General features: G+C 48.6%; 1 protein-coding gene across 1 annotated transcript; it reads right to left on the minus strand.

Annotated features, from left to right (window-relative positions):
• Positions 1-497: 497 nt before the first annotated feature.
• CLEC3B (C-type lectin domain family 3 member B) lies at positions 498-7,374 on the minus strand. The gene is made up of 3 exons (XM_005140779.3): positions 7,173-7,374; positions 4,028-4,126; positions 498-2,441 (listed from the first exon to the last, which is right to left on the minus strand). Exons 1-3 carry the CDS (start codon positions 7,276-7,278, stop codon positions 2,041-2,043), a joined length of 606 nt encoding a protein of 201 aa, XP_005140836.1. The 5' UTR covers positions 7,279-7,374; the 3' UTR covers positions 498-2,040.
• Between the last annotated feature and the right edge of the window lie 7,366 nt (positions 7,375-14,740).

A 14,740-nucleotide genomic window follows, 5' to 3' on the forward strand; every position in this document is an offset into this window, starting at 1 on the left:
CACTTGAACCCTCCCAGCCTGGTGTGGAGCTCTGTCCTCCTTATGTATGGTCTTCTCTTCCCTGCAGGATGCTGAGAAGGATGAGGAGGTGGAAGCCATCACCACCTCAGTGAGGGAAGGAGTGGGATGCTCTGCTTGCTGTGGAGGAGGTGGGAGGCAGCCTGGGACCCAAGATGCCACCGCCCCCAGCACTGCTACCACTGCCAAGCAGGGGTGAGGGAAGGACCTTTCTTATGGGGTGGCTTGTATTTCAGTATGAAATTCCCCAACAGCGAGGGATGGGGAGGAAGGGAATCTTATTTTCCTGTGTATCCCATATGTATGGCATGGGACAAGGATGATAACAGGGAAGTGGGGTCATCCTACAAACCATCTCACAGGGGAGGAGGCTCTCACTTTCTGCTTTCCCCCTCTGCCTTTGATGTCTCTGACCTCCTGACAGATCCCTGGAGCTGCTCTGAAATGCAAGGAGAAAAAAGCACTCCAACCACACTGACTCAACTCCATTCCTTCAGCAAGCTCTATATGTACCTTTATTTTATACTCATTTGAACAGCGGAGAGGTTGGCAATAGTGACAGCCTTGGAAGTGTGCACTCTGCATGTGTGTCTGTTTTGATCCCTCCAGCCTGGCTCCCACTTGATGGCTTGGAACACAAAGCTTTACACAAAGCAGCAAATGGAAATACCTCTCCCATGGACTTCCCAAAAGCATCATGTCTCAACACTCCCAACCTGGACTGGAGGGTTAATACCAAGCACTGGACTGCAAAGAACCACTGCTGCCTTCCAGCCAACAGCCAGCAAAGCTTCATTACACTGCTGGGGTAGCCTTCACTTCTTTCCCATCATTGCTCGTTCTTTGGTTTTCATTGTCTGTAACCTTCTTCTCAGCAAAGAATTGCCTTCAGATTTATATTTGCTAAGGACTGTGCGTGGCCCAACAAAGACTGGAATATTTCAGCTGGGTTTCCATCCTTAAAGGGGTCAGATGATTCCTAAAGCTGGGAAAGCAAGTTGTCCTGGAGTTTGTTTTCAATACACAGTTGTTTTTCATAAGGCAGAGTATTCCCTAATAGCATTAAGTTTCTGTTATTTACGTAATGCTTTCATCTCTTATTTCCATTAATACATTTGACTGACTATGCTGCAAGTCATCACTGCTTCCCCCATGATGCTGGAGCATAAATAAAGCTTCCAATGGGTTTCTTTTTAAGGATCTGGCAATGGGTCTCACTCTCCCACAGGAATCAGTGAAACTGGCTTCTGGCTGATCAGAAAAGGACCAGGAAAGCAGGGAATGCTTCTGGAAAGGACACCCACCTTCTCAGTAAGTCAATGTCTGGTAAGGAATGAATGAATTAGTAAGTACCATGTACTTTCTAATATGTACTACATACATATTACTACAATAGTACTTGCTATTTCATTCATGCACACAACTGGACTAGTTGGACAACCCATTGAGCAGCTGCTACTCAGCCAATAAACCCAATTGTATCTCTCAGTGCAAAGCAGGAGTAACTCCCTCTGCTTGCTGAGACAGGACCTCCATCCCCAGGAGCCTGAACTGTGGCACTGTGAGGAACATGGAGCTCCCACAGGTTTTTGTCATGGTTTATGGGGAAGCAAAACAAGAGAAGAAGTCAGGAACTAGCCATGCTGGTGTCCCAGCAAAGCTCAGCAAGATGGGAAAGGACATTGCAGAGTGACAGCCTTGGCTGGTTGCTGGACTGCTGCGTTGGTTCTTTGCTAAACAACCGAACCTATATAGTCCTAATAAATTCCCTGTGTAAAAAAATATATCTATAGATGGTGCCTTAGGAAGAACGCTGCAGCTGCTAACGGGGCTGGATGTGGCCAAATGAAATGCTCTAACGCTCTCTAATTCCACATGGAGCTGTGACAACTCTCTTTACAAAGAGTGGCTCTACTCAAACATGTGTGCGTGCAAACATACATGTACACACGCACACACACACATACCTACAGCTTTATAATCCCAGGGGGAAGACCTGGGCTGTGGGGGGGACCCCCACCACTACACGATCATGAACTGGCAGACATAGGGCAGCTGCTCTCTGCACCTCTTGTCGAACCACTTCCCAATGGCAGCTCCCGACAGGGCCGCGCAGTTTTCCAGCTTGCCACCGTCAGGCTGGGTGGTGATTTCAGTCTCCCAGTTCTTGTAGCGGATGGGGCCACCCGTCATGTCGACCCACCTGCCCTCCACAGCCATGTCATTGAGGCCCAGCCAGATCTCTGCCTCGGAGCCGATGCTCTTGCGCATGTAGTCGTAGAGAGCATCGTTCTCCTCGCCGCCCTGCGGGGTGCTGAGTGTGCCGCCCTGAGAGATGCAGTTCTCACTGGCCTCGTGGTAGGTCTTGGCCTCCAGGAACGCAAGGAAGCATTTTAGGTGGATTTTGGTGCCTTTCAGGCAAACTGAGAGGACACGGCACAAACAGAACAAAAAAGAGGATAGAAAGGGGAATTAGGGTTAAAAGCAGCGCATGGAATGAGGCAGCAGCAGCAAAAGCAGTGGCCAAACTACAGAGTTCATTTCTTAGGCTGTACAGTGACCCTCAGCAGCACAGGAGTACCAGGGCCCTATTGCTCCTTTGCAGGACATTGCTACCAGAGATGAGACTCTTCATCAGGGACTGTAGTGATAGGACAAGGGGTGATGCGTTAAAACTGAAACAGGGGAAGTTCAGGTTAGATCTAAGGCAGAAGTTCTTCCCTGTGAGGGTGCTGAGGCGCTGGCACAGGGTGCCCAGAGCTGTGGCTTCCCCATCCCTGGCAGTGTTCAAGGTCAAGTTGGATGGGGTTTGGAGCAAGCTGCTTTGGTGTGAGGTGTCCCTGCCCATGGCAGGGGGTTGGAACTGGGTGATCTCAAGGTCCTTTCCAACCCAAACCAGTCTGGGATTCTGTGATTCTATGAACTGCGGGGATGTGCCCTCCCTGTCTGCAGACCACTGGGATAAATAGATCTTGAGGTGCCCATTCCACCTTCCTGGGCTCTGCCAGAGCAGAGCCACAGCCTGGTCCTCCTGCCCTGGCCATGCTCTTCCCCAGCTTTACTGTGATGCATTTGTTGGAGGCATGGTGTGTGATGGGTGCTGCTGAGGGTTTGGGGAACAAGTCTGCAATGGCAGTTTTACATCACCTTAAGTAGGCAAGATGAAGAAAGTGTCTTTTTCAATAAGCTTTGTTCAGCAGCTTGTGCTTGCATTGCCTGAGGCCTTCAGAAGGAATTTCTATTTGCCTCTGACTTTATTGTTAGGATAGCAATTTGTTTTGCTTTTCTTTTTAAGCTCTAAACCTTGGCAGTGCAGGGTACTGTGGCCAAACAAGAACTAATCAGAGCCACGCATTAATATCCAAACCGACTTCATCTTAATGAATATGAGCTTGGAACTAAAGCCTTGATTTTGCTTGTGCTGCTTTTCTTTGAAGGAGAAATTTCTCCTTAACTTGCCTTTTCATCTCATTTCTGTTTCGTGTTCTGCAAGTCCTTCTCCTATTGATGTCAGTGGCATTTGTGGAAAGTAACTGTGGAGCATGGCTGGGAGATGGACATTCTGGGACTGTCCTCTGTACATATTCAATGAAGCACAGTGGGATTGACCTCCAGTGAGCAATACCTTGGTATATGTAAGAGACCAGGTCACCATTTCACTGGGGTCAGACAAAAAGCAAGCTGTATTTGACTAAAGCACAGGCTAATCCATTACTCATCCCTCTAACTCATATAGGAAAATGAACATCTAGCTTAGTGTCATCAGAGTGCCACAGCTTTACAAATGGTAAGCTCTAGCACATCAAGAAGGGGACTACGTGCCATTAACTGCCTGAGGGGTTTCATCTGCCTGGAGGAACTGCATTTTGATACCCCAACATCTCCCTATGATGGACTCCATGTCCATCTGGTCATCTCATGTCAAAATGTGTGGAGCAATTGTAGCCACCTTTATAAGCAGCTCCTCTCTCAAAGCAGAAGCCATGCCTTCTTCAAGCAAGTCTTTTACCTGTCTGGAGAGCTTGCTTTTCCTTCAGTAGAGCAACCTCCTGAGAGATGTTGTCAATCATGGCCTTCAGGTCTTCAATCATTTTGAGGCTCACAACATCTGGTGGGGAAATCAAGGGAGGAACATAAATATTGGTTGCATGCCCAGGGGAGGACTAAAGCTGTTCCTATCATCAACACTTTCTCTGCCTGCAGACAATGACAAACAAAAGGAATCCACAGTGTCAACACCCAGGTCCCCTTGCACATCCATCACAGGTATCATCATGTGCTCTCTAGCCTGGTTGCACCACCAACCCAGTCTTCCCAGTTTGGGTTTCAGGGCTTTGTACCCCATGGAGCTTCCTACCACAGAGGTGTTCCTTAGGCTGCTGCTTTTAAGAGACCTTAAAGCTGATGATGAACAGCTTCTTGGCCAGTTGCAGCCTGCTAAAGCCCATGTCTTGCTATGTTGCCTCTGCAATGGATCTAAGCAGCTATTAACCTCTACTTGGATATTTTCCTGTCTAGGAGCAAAAGGTGGTGGGTCATCAGATGTTGAGGCAGAGGCACCAAGCCAGGCAAGTGGGGAAGCAGCTTGGATGGTGACCAAACCTACCAGGTCAAAGACAACATGGTGCCATGGGTATGAAAAGCCAGACCCATCAGGAGGAGGGCATTGAGCTGCTTTACTTATTGCTTCATTAACTTTAATAGGTTCACTTAACACTGAGACACTAGTTATTATTCTTCAGCCTTTAATGAAGACACTGTGGGAAACAGCTGATTAAAGCCACTTGCTGTGTTTTTTCTCATGCAAACCTGTCTTGAAGCTGAACAAATGTCACTTTCAGGTTTAAGTAACATCCAAGGGCCTCAGCAGGACACTGCCAAAGAATTTTGCTCTTTATGTTGTTCCAGCTGGGTTTGCTGGTGGGTTCCCATCAAAGTGACACATCTTGATAACTACCTAAACCCTGAAGCAAGGCTATTTATGGCTGGGGTCTGTGGAAGGGGTCCCTGTCATTGGCAGGGGGTTGGAACTGGATGAGCTTTAAGGTCCTTTCAACCCAAACCAGTCCAGGATTCCACAATTTCCAGGGAAGAGCACCCAGACAAGAAGGTTACACCAACATTCTGGGCAGCATCAGGAGTGGACCCCAAATCGGTCCCTATCCACTGGTTTAAGCATTCAGACTCCAATTTCCATCTCCATTTACCTTCAAAACACATGTGAGACCTACACAGAGATGTTTCCTCCTTGTGACCCCAGCAACCTCACTGCAGCTCCAACCAAGGCCTGTGTCCCCATGTGGAAGGGTTCCATTGCCCACCTCCCCCGGGCACCGTTGTGGGCAAGTCCCACTTGTCCCCCAAGACACTGGGGTTAAGGGATTGTTTCCTGAATCACTGCACCTGGAAAAATCACTAGGGAGCAATTTGAGGGGGAACCCCCCCCAAAGAGGCCAAGTGAATGTGCTGTCTCAGCGTTTTCTACATGCTATAGTTTAGCTTTTTCATGTTGAAACAGCAGCATTTTCATCCCAAAGCAGATCCAAATGTAAGCAATAATTACCAAAAAAGAAAAGAAGAAGAAAAAGGGAAAAATGCAGATAAAGAAATGAAAAGCTTGGCTCCAATCAGCGTTTTCTTTTCTAACATTTGTGGTTTGGCTGCACAGATTGAAAAGCAAGAAAACCAGCCAGAAAACCCCGACCCTCCAGGGGCTTCACCCTGCTTGAACCTCCCTGGGAAAGAGCAAAGGGTGAGCTGGGATGGGGCACTGGAGGCTGGGGATGGGATGGGGCCATCCTGGCCCCTGCATGTTTGGATGTGGCAAGGGGTTGGGGACAAAGAGGAGCCCCACAGGGGGGGTTTAGCCCTTTCCTCCTTTTCCCACCCCCTGGCATGGGTGAAAGCCAGAGGAATGTTAGCCAAGAGACACTGGAAGTTTCCAGTAAAGGCAGTGCAGCTGATGTGGCTGCCCAAAACATGCCAAGTTGTTGGGTGTTTTCCTTTTCCCCACAGACAACTTGACTTTGGAAAGGAGCTCTTAAGCACTCAGTAAAAGCTGCCAGCAGAGGATTGGATTTTCAGGACAGCCCCCACAAATGGTTTTAAATCAGAGCCTGATTTTCCTGTCAAAAAGGTGATTTTTCTCCCACCTTCCTGTCACCAGTGGGTTACAAACTGCAGTTGCAGTGGTACAGGGAGAAAACCAGGATTTCTCTAAGTAAATCTCTCTACTGGTGCCTCCTGTGAGTTTCATGCACTTTTGTGCCCAGTATGAACCCACAGGGGTATTTTTTGCTCTAGAGAACAACCACAGACTAAAGATCTAGAATAAGCAGCTATTCCATCATTCCATAAAGAAATCTAGTGGGAGAGAAAGGAAAAACTCAAGGATCCAAGATGTATGATGAAAACAGCCACTGGGTGAGCAGAGAGCAGCCAGGCCAAACAAATTCCTGGGATGCTTCTCCCTTGCTCCCTGCTTCATTCCAAGCAGAGAAGTGGTCCAAGTCAGACACATCAGGCAGGTTCTCACGCCACTGGGATGGATGCAAGCTGCTTCCTTACTTGCCTTCTAGGATTAATATGCATTGAGCTGGAGGGAGGAAGGGTGGGACAGTGGCAAAAGAGAAGGGAAAACACAAGGGAAAAGAAAACTTCAGCATCTTTTCATGTCTGTTGCCCTCTGGTAGGCTTGAGAGGTCGGAGCTTGTGTACAGCTTGACATGCACCAGGGTAAGTGTTTAAAATCCAAGATCCATGTTGCTGTTTAAGGGATTCTGTATGATCTACCTACTCCTGTCTCCAAATCTACACCAGTTTTCTGTCATCTGCCACTTGGCTCTGAAAACAAATGAATGAGGGGTAGGGGGTGTAGAAATGGGGAGTTTTAGAGGACAGGTTTGAGGAGAAGCACAGATAACACGGAAAAGGTGTTGCCCTCTGAAATTCAGACCACGCCATCCCATCTCTCTTATAAGGTAAGAACCCACCCAAAATATTGCAGTTACAAAAGGGCTTTGCAATCATTTGACAGGGGGAAAAATAACTGTTAGGGTTTTAGCTGCTTATTTGACAGCTTCATTAACACACTGTTAAATCCCCAAACACCGGAGGCAACAGCATCCCCCCAAGCCCCACCAGGTTTCCTTTACCTTTCTTGGAAGGTGCTGGTTTCTGCCGGACCTTCCCATTTTGCTGGCTGGAGATGTGGGCGAGGGAGAGGAGACAGAGGAGCAGGCAGGCTCCCCGCAGCGCCATGCCGAGGAGGGCTGCAGTGGCTCTGCTCTGCCCTCACACAGCAGGCTTGGATCCCAAAGCACTGTCCCAAAGAGCCGCCCGCTGAGCTCCAGCCAGAGGCAGCCTCCTGGCCCTGGGGGGGGGGGCTCAGCGGCTCCAGCCAAGGCTGGGAACATCCCAAAGGGGTTGTGTTGCTTAGCACATTGCTTGGGTTTGCTTAGAAATAAAAGGGAATGAATATGCTGAGAGTCTGCTAAGCTGAACATAAAAAAAGGTTGGGAGTAGAGCTGGAATGATTTCCTATGGCTTTTGAGTGAAATAGCATGAGTTTGGGAATTGGTGGAATCACCATCCCTGGAAGTGTTCACAAACTATATAAATGAGGCCCTCAGTGACATGGGTTAGTGGTGGCCTTGGCAGTGCTGGGGCAAGGGTTGGACTTCATGATCTTAAGGGTCTTTTCTGACCTGGTTGATTCTATGATTCTATGTGTCACAACATGAAGTGTGAAATGGTGTTTGAGTGGCCAAGGAGCAGAGAGGGGCCCAGGCAGCCCTGCAAGGGATGCTGCCTGCAAGGGATGCTGTCCACAAGGGATGCTGCCAGTACAACAGGAGCAGAGGCAGCACATGGGAGGATGCAAGGCCCTGCATGGAGATTCCTGGTTTATCCCCACTGCAAAGGGCTGCTGTGGTCCCCACAGCCAGTGTGCAGCCACAGGGAGAGCAGAATGGGGAGAATGTGCTCCACAAAAAGCCACTATCCCAGAGGTCACCTTGCAGGGTCCCAGCATGACTTCCTGAAGCAGTTGGGCTGTGCTGAGCAGCACTGCAGCCTAAACCAAGACCTCTGCCTGATGGTTTCTTGTGCTACAGCACAAGCAAGGGAGTCTTTCCTGCAGGGGGAATAGGAACAACCTGAACAAGTGGAGGATAATCACGCAGAGAAAGGACAGGAGGGGGAATGGCCATTTGGGAGAACAAAGTGCTCTGGATATTGGCTATTGACTTTAAATCTTTCCTGAAGAACTATGGCAAGATGCCACCCAGCACAAGGTGAACCACTGAGGTCCTAGGAGCATAAAAGGTCTGAGATAAACAGGGGTGTAGCTGGAAAGAGAACTGCTGATTTAGTTTGGCCACAACTGCGTTACCCAGCCTTGCACTTCTGCTGAATAAGGAAAACCTTGCCCTTATATCCTATCTGAATAGAGCTCCCTTGCATTCGCAGCCCAAATGTTTGAATCCAAGGAGGAATGGGTTTGATTTTCACTCCCCTTTACCACACACACCCAAACCCATTAAGACTTAGGCCAGAGGATATATATTTTGGGGATTTACTGTTCTCCTGCCTGGACTATCCCCAAATGGGACGGAGCTCAAAGACATGCCCAACACCTACTTACATGTTCCCTTCTCCTGACATTTAAGTAGCATTTACCTATCCAAAGTGCTTTTGGTAACTCAGCACCTCCCAGTTTTCCTTGGCTCAGGATTTGCTCGCCTGCCTTTGCTTTGATTCATGTCCTGCCACACTGGGGACAAAACCAAAAAGCTCCTTTTGCTGCTGTGTGTGAAACGGATGGATCTGGCATGGAGTCTGACAGCAATCCCTAACCACAGGTTTCTGGGTAGCTGGGATCCTCCAGAACATTGCATTTCTCCAGTTCCTCAGCTGAAATGAGGAGGGCAGCTTTCCATTAACACCTTAGGACAGGTCTGCAACCAAGGGGCCTCTGTACCAGCCAGCAGGTCCTGTGCTAAACACCACCACTTTTCCTGAAAAGGAGAAAAATGGAAAGAAGCAGACCCAGAACACCTGTCTCTGGCTGTAACCCCTATTCACATGGGGCTTTGCTCCAGTTCTGCCCTATGTAGATTGAAAAGAAATCCTTCACATTATAAAAGTGCATAAACCCCTGCAATTGCACACAACAGGAGCAAGCTAAAGTGTTGCTGCAATCAGCCCCGAACAGGGATGTTACAGGGAATGGCCACCTAAAGGCAGAAAGGTGCATCCCTGACTGGTTTGTATTGGAAGGCACCTTCAAGCTCACCCAGTTCCAACCCCTGCCATGGGCAGGGACACCTTCCACTAGAACAGCTTGCTCCAGGCTCCAGCCTTGAACACTGCCAGGGATGGGGCAGCCACAGCTTCTCTGGGCACCCTGTGCCAGCACCTCAGCACCCTCACAGGGCAGAACTTCTGCCTTAGATCTAACGTGAACTTCCCCTGTTTCACTTTGAACCCATTATCCATACCCAGCCCATCCCCTGCCTGGGCTCCTGCTGAAGCCTGAGGCTGCAGTTTCAGTTAAGTAATAGGGTCTCAAAGGTCCTCTGTAATGTGACTCTTGGAGCAGACATCATGCTTTTGAGGTCCTGATGATTCACACTTCTTGATTCACGGCTGGAGGGCTCATTAGGCACACACAGCCCATCAGAGAGAAACAGCAGGCACAGGGGGAAAGAGAGCAACAGCTAACTCATATAAGGGTTAATGGCAAGCAGAAAGACTGTAATTACACCAAGCAACCAGGGTTTTGTCCATGATTGTTTTAAATCTGGCCAATTACAGATTCTGCTTTCCCATAAAAGCACTTTACTCCCTGGTTTCAAGCCTGGTCTCCTGCTCAGAGAGATAGTAGCTCCTGCTAGCTGTAAAGAAACTAATTCAAGATGAAGAGGGCAGAATAACTTATGCTTATGGAAACTGCCCCATGGCCGCAGCCAGAAAAGTTTACGTGGCTTTGGGAAACCCATAAGTAGGCTGTGATGCTGAATTTGGAAGGCTGTCAGCTAGCAAAACAGTGGCTGGAATAGCCCACAGAAGGGAGCTGGATGCTCCTGGCAGTAATGCAGACCTGTGATTTCATGCCCAGCCAGGCAAGGAAATGGGCAGGGAGATCAGAGGCTGTTTTGATTCAGCTCCTAGGAAATAAGCAGGTATCGCCAAGCCAAGAAATGAGGCAGTGCCACTGCACAATGGCTGGAAAGTGGAAGGGTGGGCTAGAAAACAGCATTCACACAGTTATTATCAAGATCAGCAGTTGCAAGAGCTGGCTTTTCAAGGCTCAGTTACTAGTTCAAAGGCAGGCCACCACAATGGTGAATGGTGACTGGTCTTTGCCTGCAGCCCCCCTCCTCTAGGGAGGCTCCAGCCTTCCTCACCGGTAACAACAGCAGGAGAACAAAGGGGAGACCCAAAACCACAGACTCATAGAACCAACCAGGTTGGAAAAGCCCTTCAAGCCCATCCAGTCCAACCATTCCCAGCACTGCCAAGGCCACCACTAACCCATGGCACTGAGGCCTCGTCTCCAGCTGTGTGAACACTTGCAGGGACGGTGCCTGCAGCCCTGCCCTGGGCAGCCTGTTCCAATGCCTGAGCACCCTCTGGGCAAGGAATTGTTCCTCAGCTCCATCTAAACCTCTTTCCATGTGGGACTGTGCAGCTTGGTGGTTTGACCCATGGCTGGGGCAGCAATCTGGGTTTCATTCCTCTGCTGCGTTGACCAAATCTGCTCTGCAGGAGGAGGATCTGTCTCTCAGCCATATCACAGTAACTTCAAAGAGGAACAGGAGAGAAATGGGGTGTACAATAAAATACATGCTGTGAGGAAGTGGGGTGAGCAGAAGAAAACCTCTGATATTAATTAGCTGCTGCCCAAACTCCTGCTGGCATCGTTTCTGCTTTCCACCAGCATAAACAACATCACAACAGGTTAAAATGGAAAAAGGCAAATCTGTGGATCATTGTTTTTGAGACCAATGGAGAAGAAATGCAATAATAGTTCAGGAAAGGGTGGTTTTCTTAAGCACAATGATAGGGAAAACCAAAGAGTCAGCACTTTGCCAAAACGTTATCCTCAGCACCAACACCAGGAAACTGGCTCTGAGCCTAAGGAAGGAGCATTCCAATCACATCCCACTGCAAGCACGGCTCACATCCCTACCCCACATTCACTCAGGGTCCCAGCACAGAAGGATCTGTGCTATCAGAGACCCTCAGGCCTTAAACCTGACCCAAAAGTAGAGAACTTGAGTTCAAGTGCTATCAGCTGCTCAAAATCCTCCCGTTTCCAAAAGGAGCTGCACTGAAGGACTCACCCCTCCCTTCTGTTCACAGCATGCGTGTGGGTTAGGGGTATATCCATCTGTCTTCAGTGCTTTGCTTTTCTGCCCATCATCCAAGTCCCAAAACCCAACCAGCCAAAGGAAAACAGGAGTCAAGCATCTAAATCTAACACCAAAACTCTGGAGAAAATCCTAATTGTGCAGGTTCGTGGAGCAGGCTGCACAAAATCCATCCTGGCATCAGCTCAAGGGAAGTCATGGTTGAAATTAAAGTCAGTATTTTAGACAAACAGATGGTGGTTTTGCCAGTTGATAAGCGTTGCATGTTGTTGTCACCTCTGAGTGACTGGTTTGCTTTCATAGGGCTGCAGATGCTGAATTAGGGATTGTGAAAGAATTTCAATGTCAACCTCATGAATTCCTTCATTTTTGGAATTTAGAGAAACATTTGCATGATCAGACAGCAGAAAGAAAGCAATTCATGCCTTGAAAAGCCTTGTCAGATTAAAGTTGGTCTCTCTCTAGGGGGAAAGAAGAGAGGTAGGGCTTAAATCATGACTTTTCAACCCATAGGTTTCTATGGAAATATCAAAACTTACCAAAACACAGCAGGAACACGTAGTGAGAGAGCTCCTCTGGAAGGGAGGTCCTGCAGGCTGGTGGCTCCAACACTCAAGCACAACTGGCTTGGCTGCAGTCTCCTCCATGCTGCCTTGGTGCACAGCACCTCTGTACATCAGCAAACAGATGAGGCTTCATTTCCTTTCTCCTCTCTGAAGGTATTAGTTTGGGGCCACAGTAACTAGGATCTTCTCAGTCTGAATCAGGGAGATCAAATCTCACCTAGAGACGGTGTGATGTGAAAACTCAGGTGTGCCTGTGCTGCTGTCCTTATTCTCATCTTCAGAACAGGAAAGCAAGAGACGTTCAAAGAGCTTGGAAAATAACCACAGCCTTATTAAAGTGTTCCAGTCGATGAAATTGAGGTTGAAACCATCACCAAGGAGTCATTAACAGCAGCATGTTTGAGATCCTAAAAAGGTCTTAGTTTTAACTTGGATCAGCTGCATTTCTGGCTATGCAGTAACAGAGGCACCCCTGTATCTCTGTGGGGAGATGGGTACCAAAGTGCCCTGCTATGGCCAAGCAGTATCACTGGGACTCAGGGACTCCAGCAAAGAGAAAGGAATGAAGGAGCAGGCATTTAAAGTGCCAGCCTGAAAACAACCCCTGTCAACTGCACCCACATTTGGCCTTGGAAGGTATAGCTGCAGGGAGTGCAAACAGGCAGCAGTGTCCTAGGAGACAAGAGGTTAGAGAGCAGGGGGGAACAGCACAGAGGCTGAAGAGCTTTAGTCCCAGTTGCAGACCTGCTCTTGCACTTTGCTCAAGCATGGGGAAGGAGGGAACAGGGCTCTGGGGTGAGGACTGGAGCACTCAGTTCTCACCAGTCACAGTCACTTCTTCCTCCCTCTGGGGGTCAGTGGCAGGCAAAGTAAATCAGTGCTAAAGCAGGGCTGAAGAATATCCTGCTGCTGAGGAGGGAAGTGGCACCTGCTGGAGTTTAAAAGCAAAGCTGGAGGCAATCGTAACAGAAGGTGGTAAGTCCCAGTTAATTTCTGTTTAGAGAGAAAATGCAGAAACTCTGTATTGCCTATGTTGAATCAAGGTGCTAAGCCCCCTAAAGGCTTGCACACTCCCAGTGGGTTTAAGATTAAACAGGGGAAGTTCAGGTTAGATCTAAGGCAGAAGCTGTTCCCTGTGAGGGTGCTGAGGCACTGGCACAGGGTGCCCAGAGAAGCTGTGGCTGCCCCATCCCTGGCAGTGTTCAAGGCCAGGTTGGACACAGGGGCTTGGAGCAATCTGGTCTAGTGTGAGGTGTCCCTGCCTCTAGCAGGGGCTGGAACTGGATGGATGAGCTTTAAGGTCCTTTCCAACCCAAACCATTCTATGATTCTATGAGCAAGCTCTGGCTCACACTAACTTATCTTTACAACAGGCTGTGCTGAAGCAGGTTTTCATAAAGCCTGACTGCATGTGGCTTAGTATCTCCTCCCCATTGCCTCCACTCCCACCCCAGGGCAGAACAAGCTCCCTTCTCTTCCCCAAACCACACAGCTGCAAGGCTGAACCACTACTGTAGATGCAAAACACTGGCTGATGGGTTCCTTGCACTTGGTCAATCTGCTGTACATCACCCTGAGTGTAAACACAGATCTGGAGGAACATGAGTACAAACCAGCCAGATCCAGCCCTGGTCCAAGGGATGTGCCCCTGTCAAACAGACCTTTCAGCTGGGATACACAAGGGAAGACAAATACCCAAATAGGTAAATTGCAGCTGGGTGCTTTTTAGGCAACACAAGCAAAAGCCTAACAGGAGCTGGTAGGTTTTGCATCTCTAGTACACAGCTTTCAGCCTCTCGACACTCCCAGCAGAAGCAATTAATTTCTGGGACAAACAGAGAGCTATCCTGCTCCGCAGATGTTTCCTCTTAGTTGCACTGGACTCGAGTCAATGAAAACGTGGCAATATCTGCACAGCAACACATGGAACTTTCCACCAGCCCAGATGGGAACAGGAGCAGGCTCAGTTGAAGCCTCTGTTAAAAATCTAACTGCTATTTTTGCTTGGAATGGAAGGGAGGGGTTAAAGAGAGTTAAGAAAACAGAAATGGGCAGCATAGCCCTTAGCATGCATGAGAACCACACATCTCAAAGATTCCTTAGCAGATGCTCCATCAGCTGGGAGAGCTGCAGGCCCTTTTACCCCTCTCAGAGCTTTGTTTATCCATCTGGGATGTGAGCTGGTAGCAACAAACCTCCAGGGGCAGCTGAGATCAACTAGCAGCTGTATAATACTTCTGGCCAGGCTTGTTACTTGTATTTCAGGGGTAGAAGCAGCCCCAGTTGAACTGGGGTCCCACTCCACCCCACTGCTTTGCCATGCCAACAGATGGGACGTAGCAAGTGTGGAAGGAATAGGACTCCTTGAAGACCCCCAAATCATGCCATGCCTAGTTACATAGCTACAGAAGACCTGGAGGGAGGACATGCACAGTTAGAAGAGGCACTGCAGATACTTGCACTATATTAACTTACAGTGACACTCTCAAAGTCCCTGGAGCCAAGTATTTTGTGATCAAGTTAGCCAGTTCTGTACACAGAGATGCTCAGGTACCAAGAGTTTGCTTTTTAGGTATCTTGAGTGCATAGCCTAAATCTCAGATGGGCTAAATATCTTCTATCCTTAGTAAAAGGTGGAAAGGGAATGAGCATACATTCACCTCCACAAAGGAGTCACTTAACATGCTTGCAACACAAGTTTCTCTCCCATTGCCAGCTCCCATAGCAATCAATTTACTACTAAAAGGCTCTGGAGTGGGGACAAGCAGCATCTTAAATGAT

Source organism: Melopsittacus undulatus, chromosome 1 (assembly GCF_012275295.1).
Source record: "Melopsittacus undulatus isolate bMelUnd1 chromosome 1, bMelUnd1.mat.Z, whole genome shotgun sequence".
NCBI classification, from domain to species: domain Eukaryota; kingdom Metazoa; phylum Chordata; class Aves; order Psittaciformes; family Psittaculidae; genus Melopsittacus; species Melopsittacus undulatus.

What these genes read in the sequence shown, in the direction of transcription:
- CLEC3B (XM_005140779.3), bottom strand. Translation starts at nt 7,278, where the DNA reads ATGGCGCTGCGGGGAGCCTGCCTGCTCCTCTGTCTCCTCTCCCTCGCC. An exon ending in ACCAGCACCTTCCAAGAAAG is followed by an intron (nt 4,127 to 7,172) that starts GTAAAGGAAACC and finishes TTTCCCCACCAG; the next exon opens with ATGTTGTGAGCCTCAAAATG. An exon ending in AAAGCAAGCTCTCCAGACAG is followed by an intron (nt 2,442 to 4,027) that starts GTAAAAGACTTG and finishes GTGTCCTCTCAG; the next exon opens with TTTGCCTGAAAGGCACCAAA.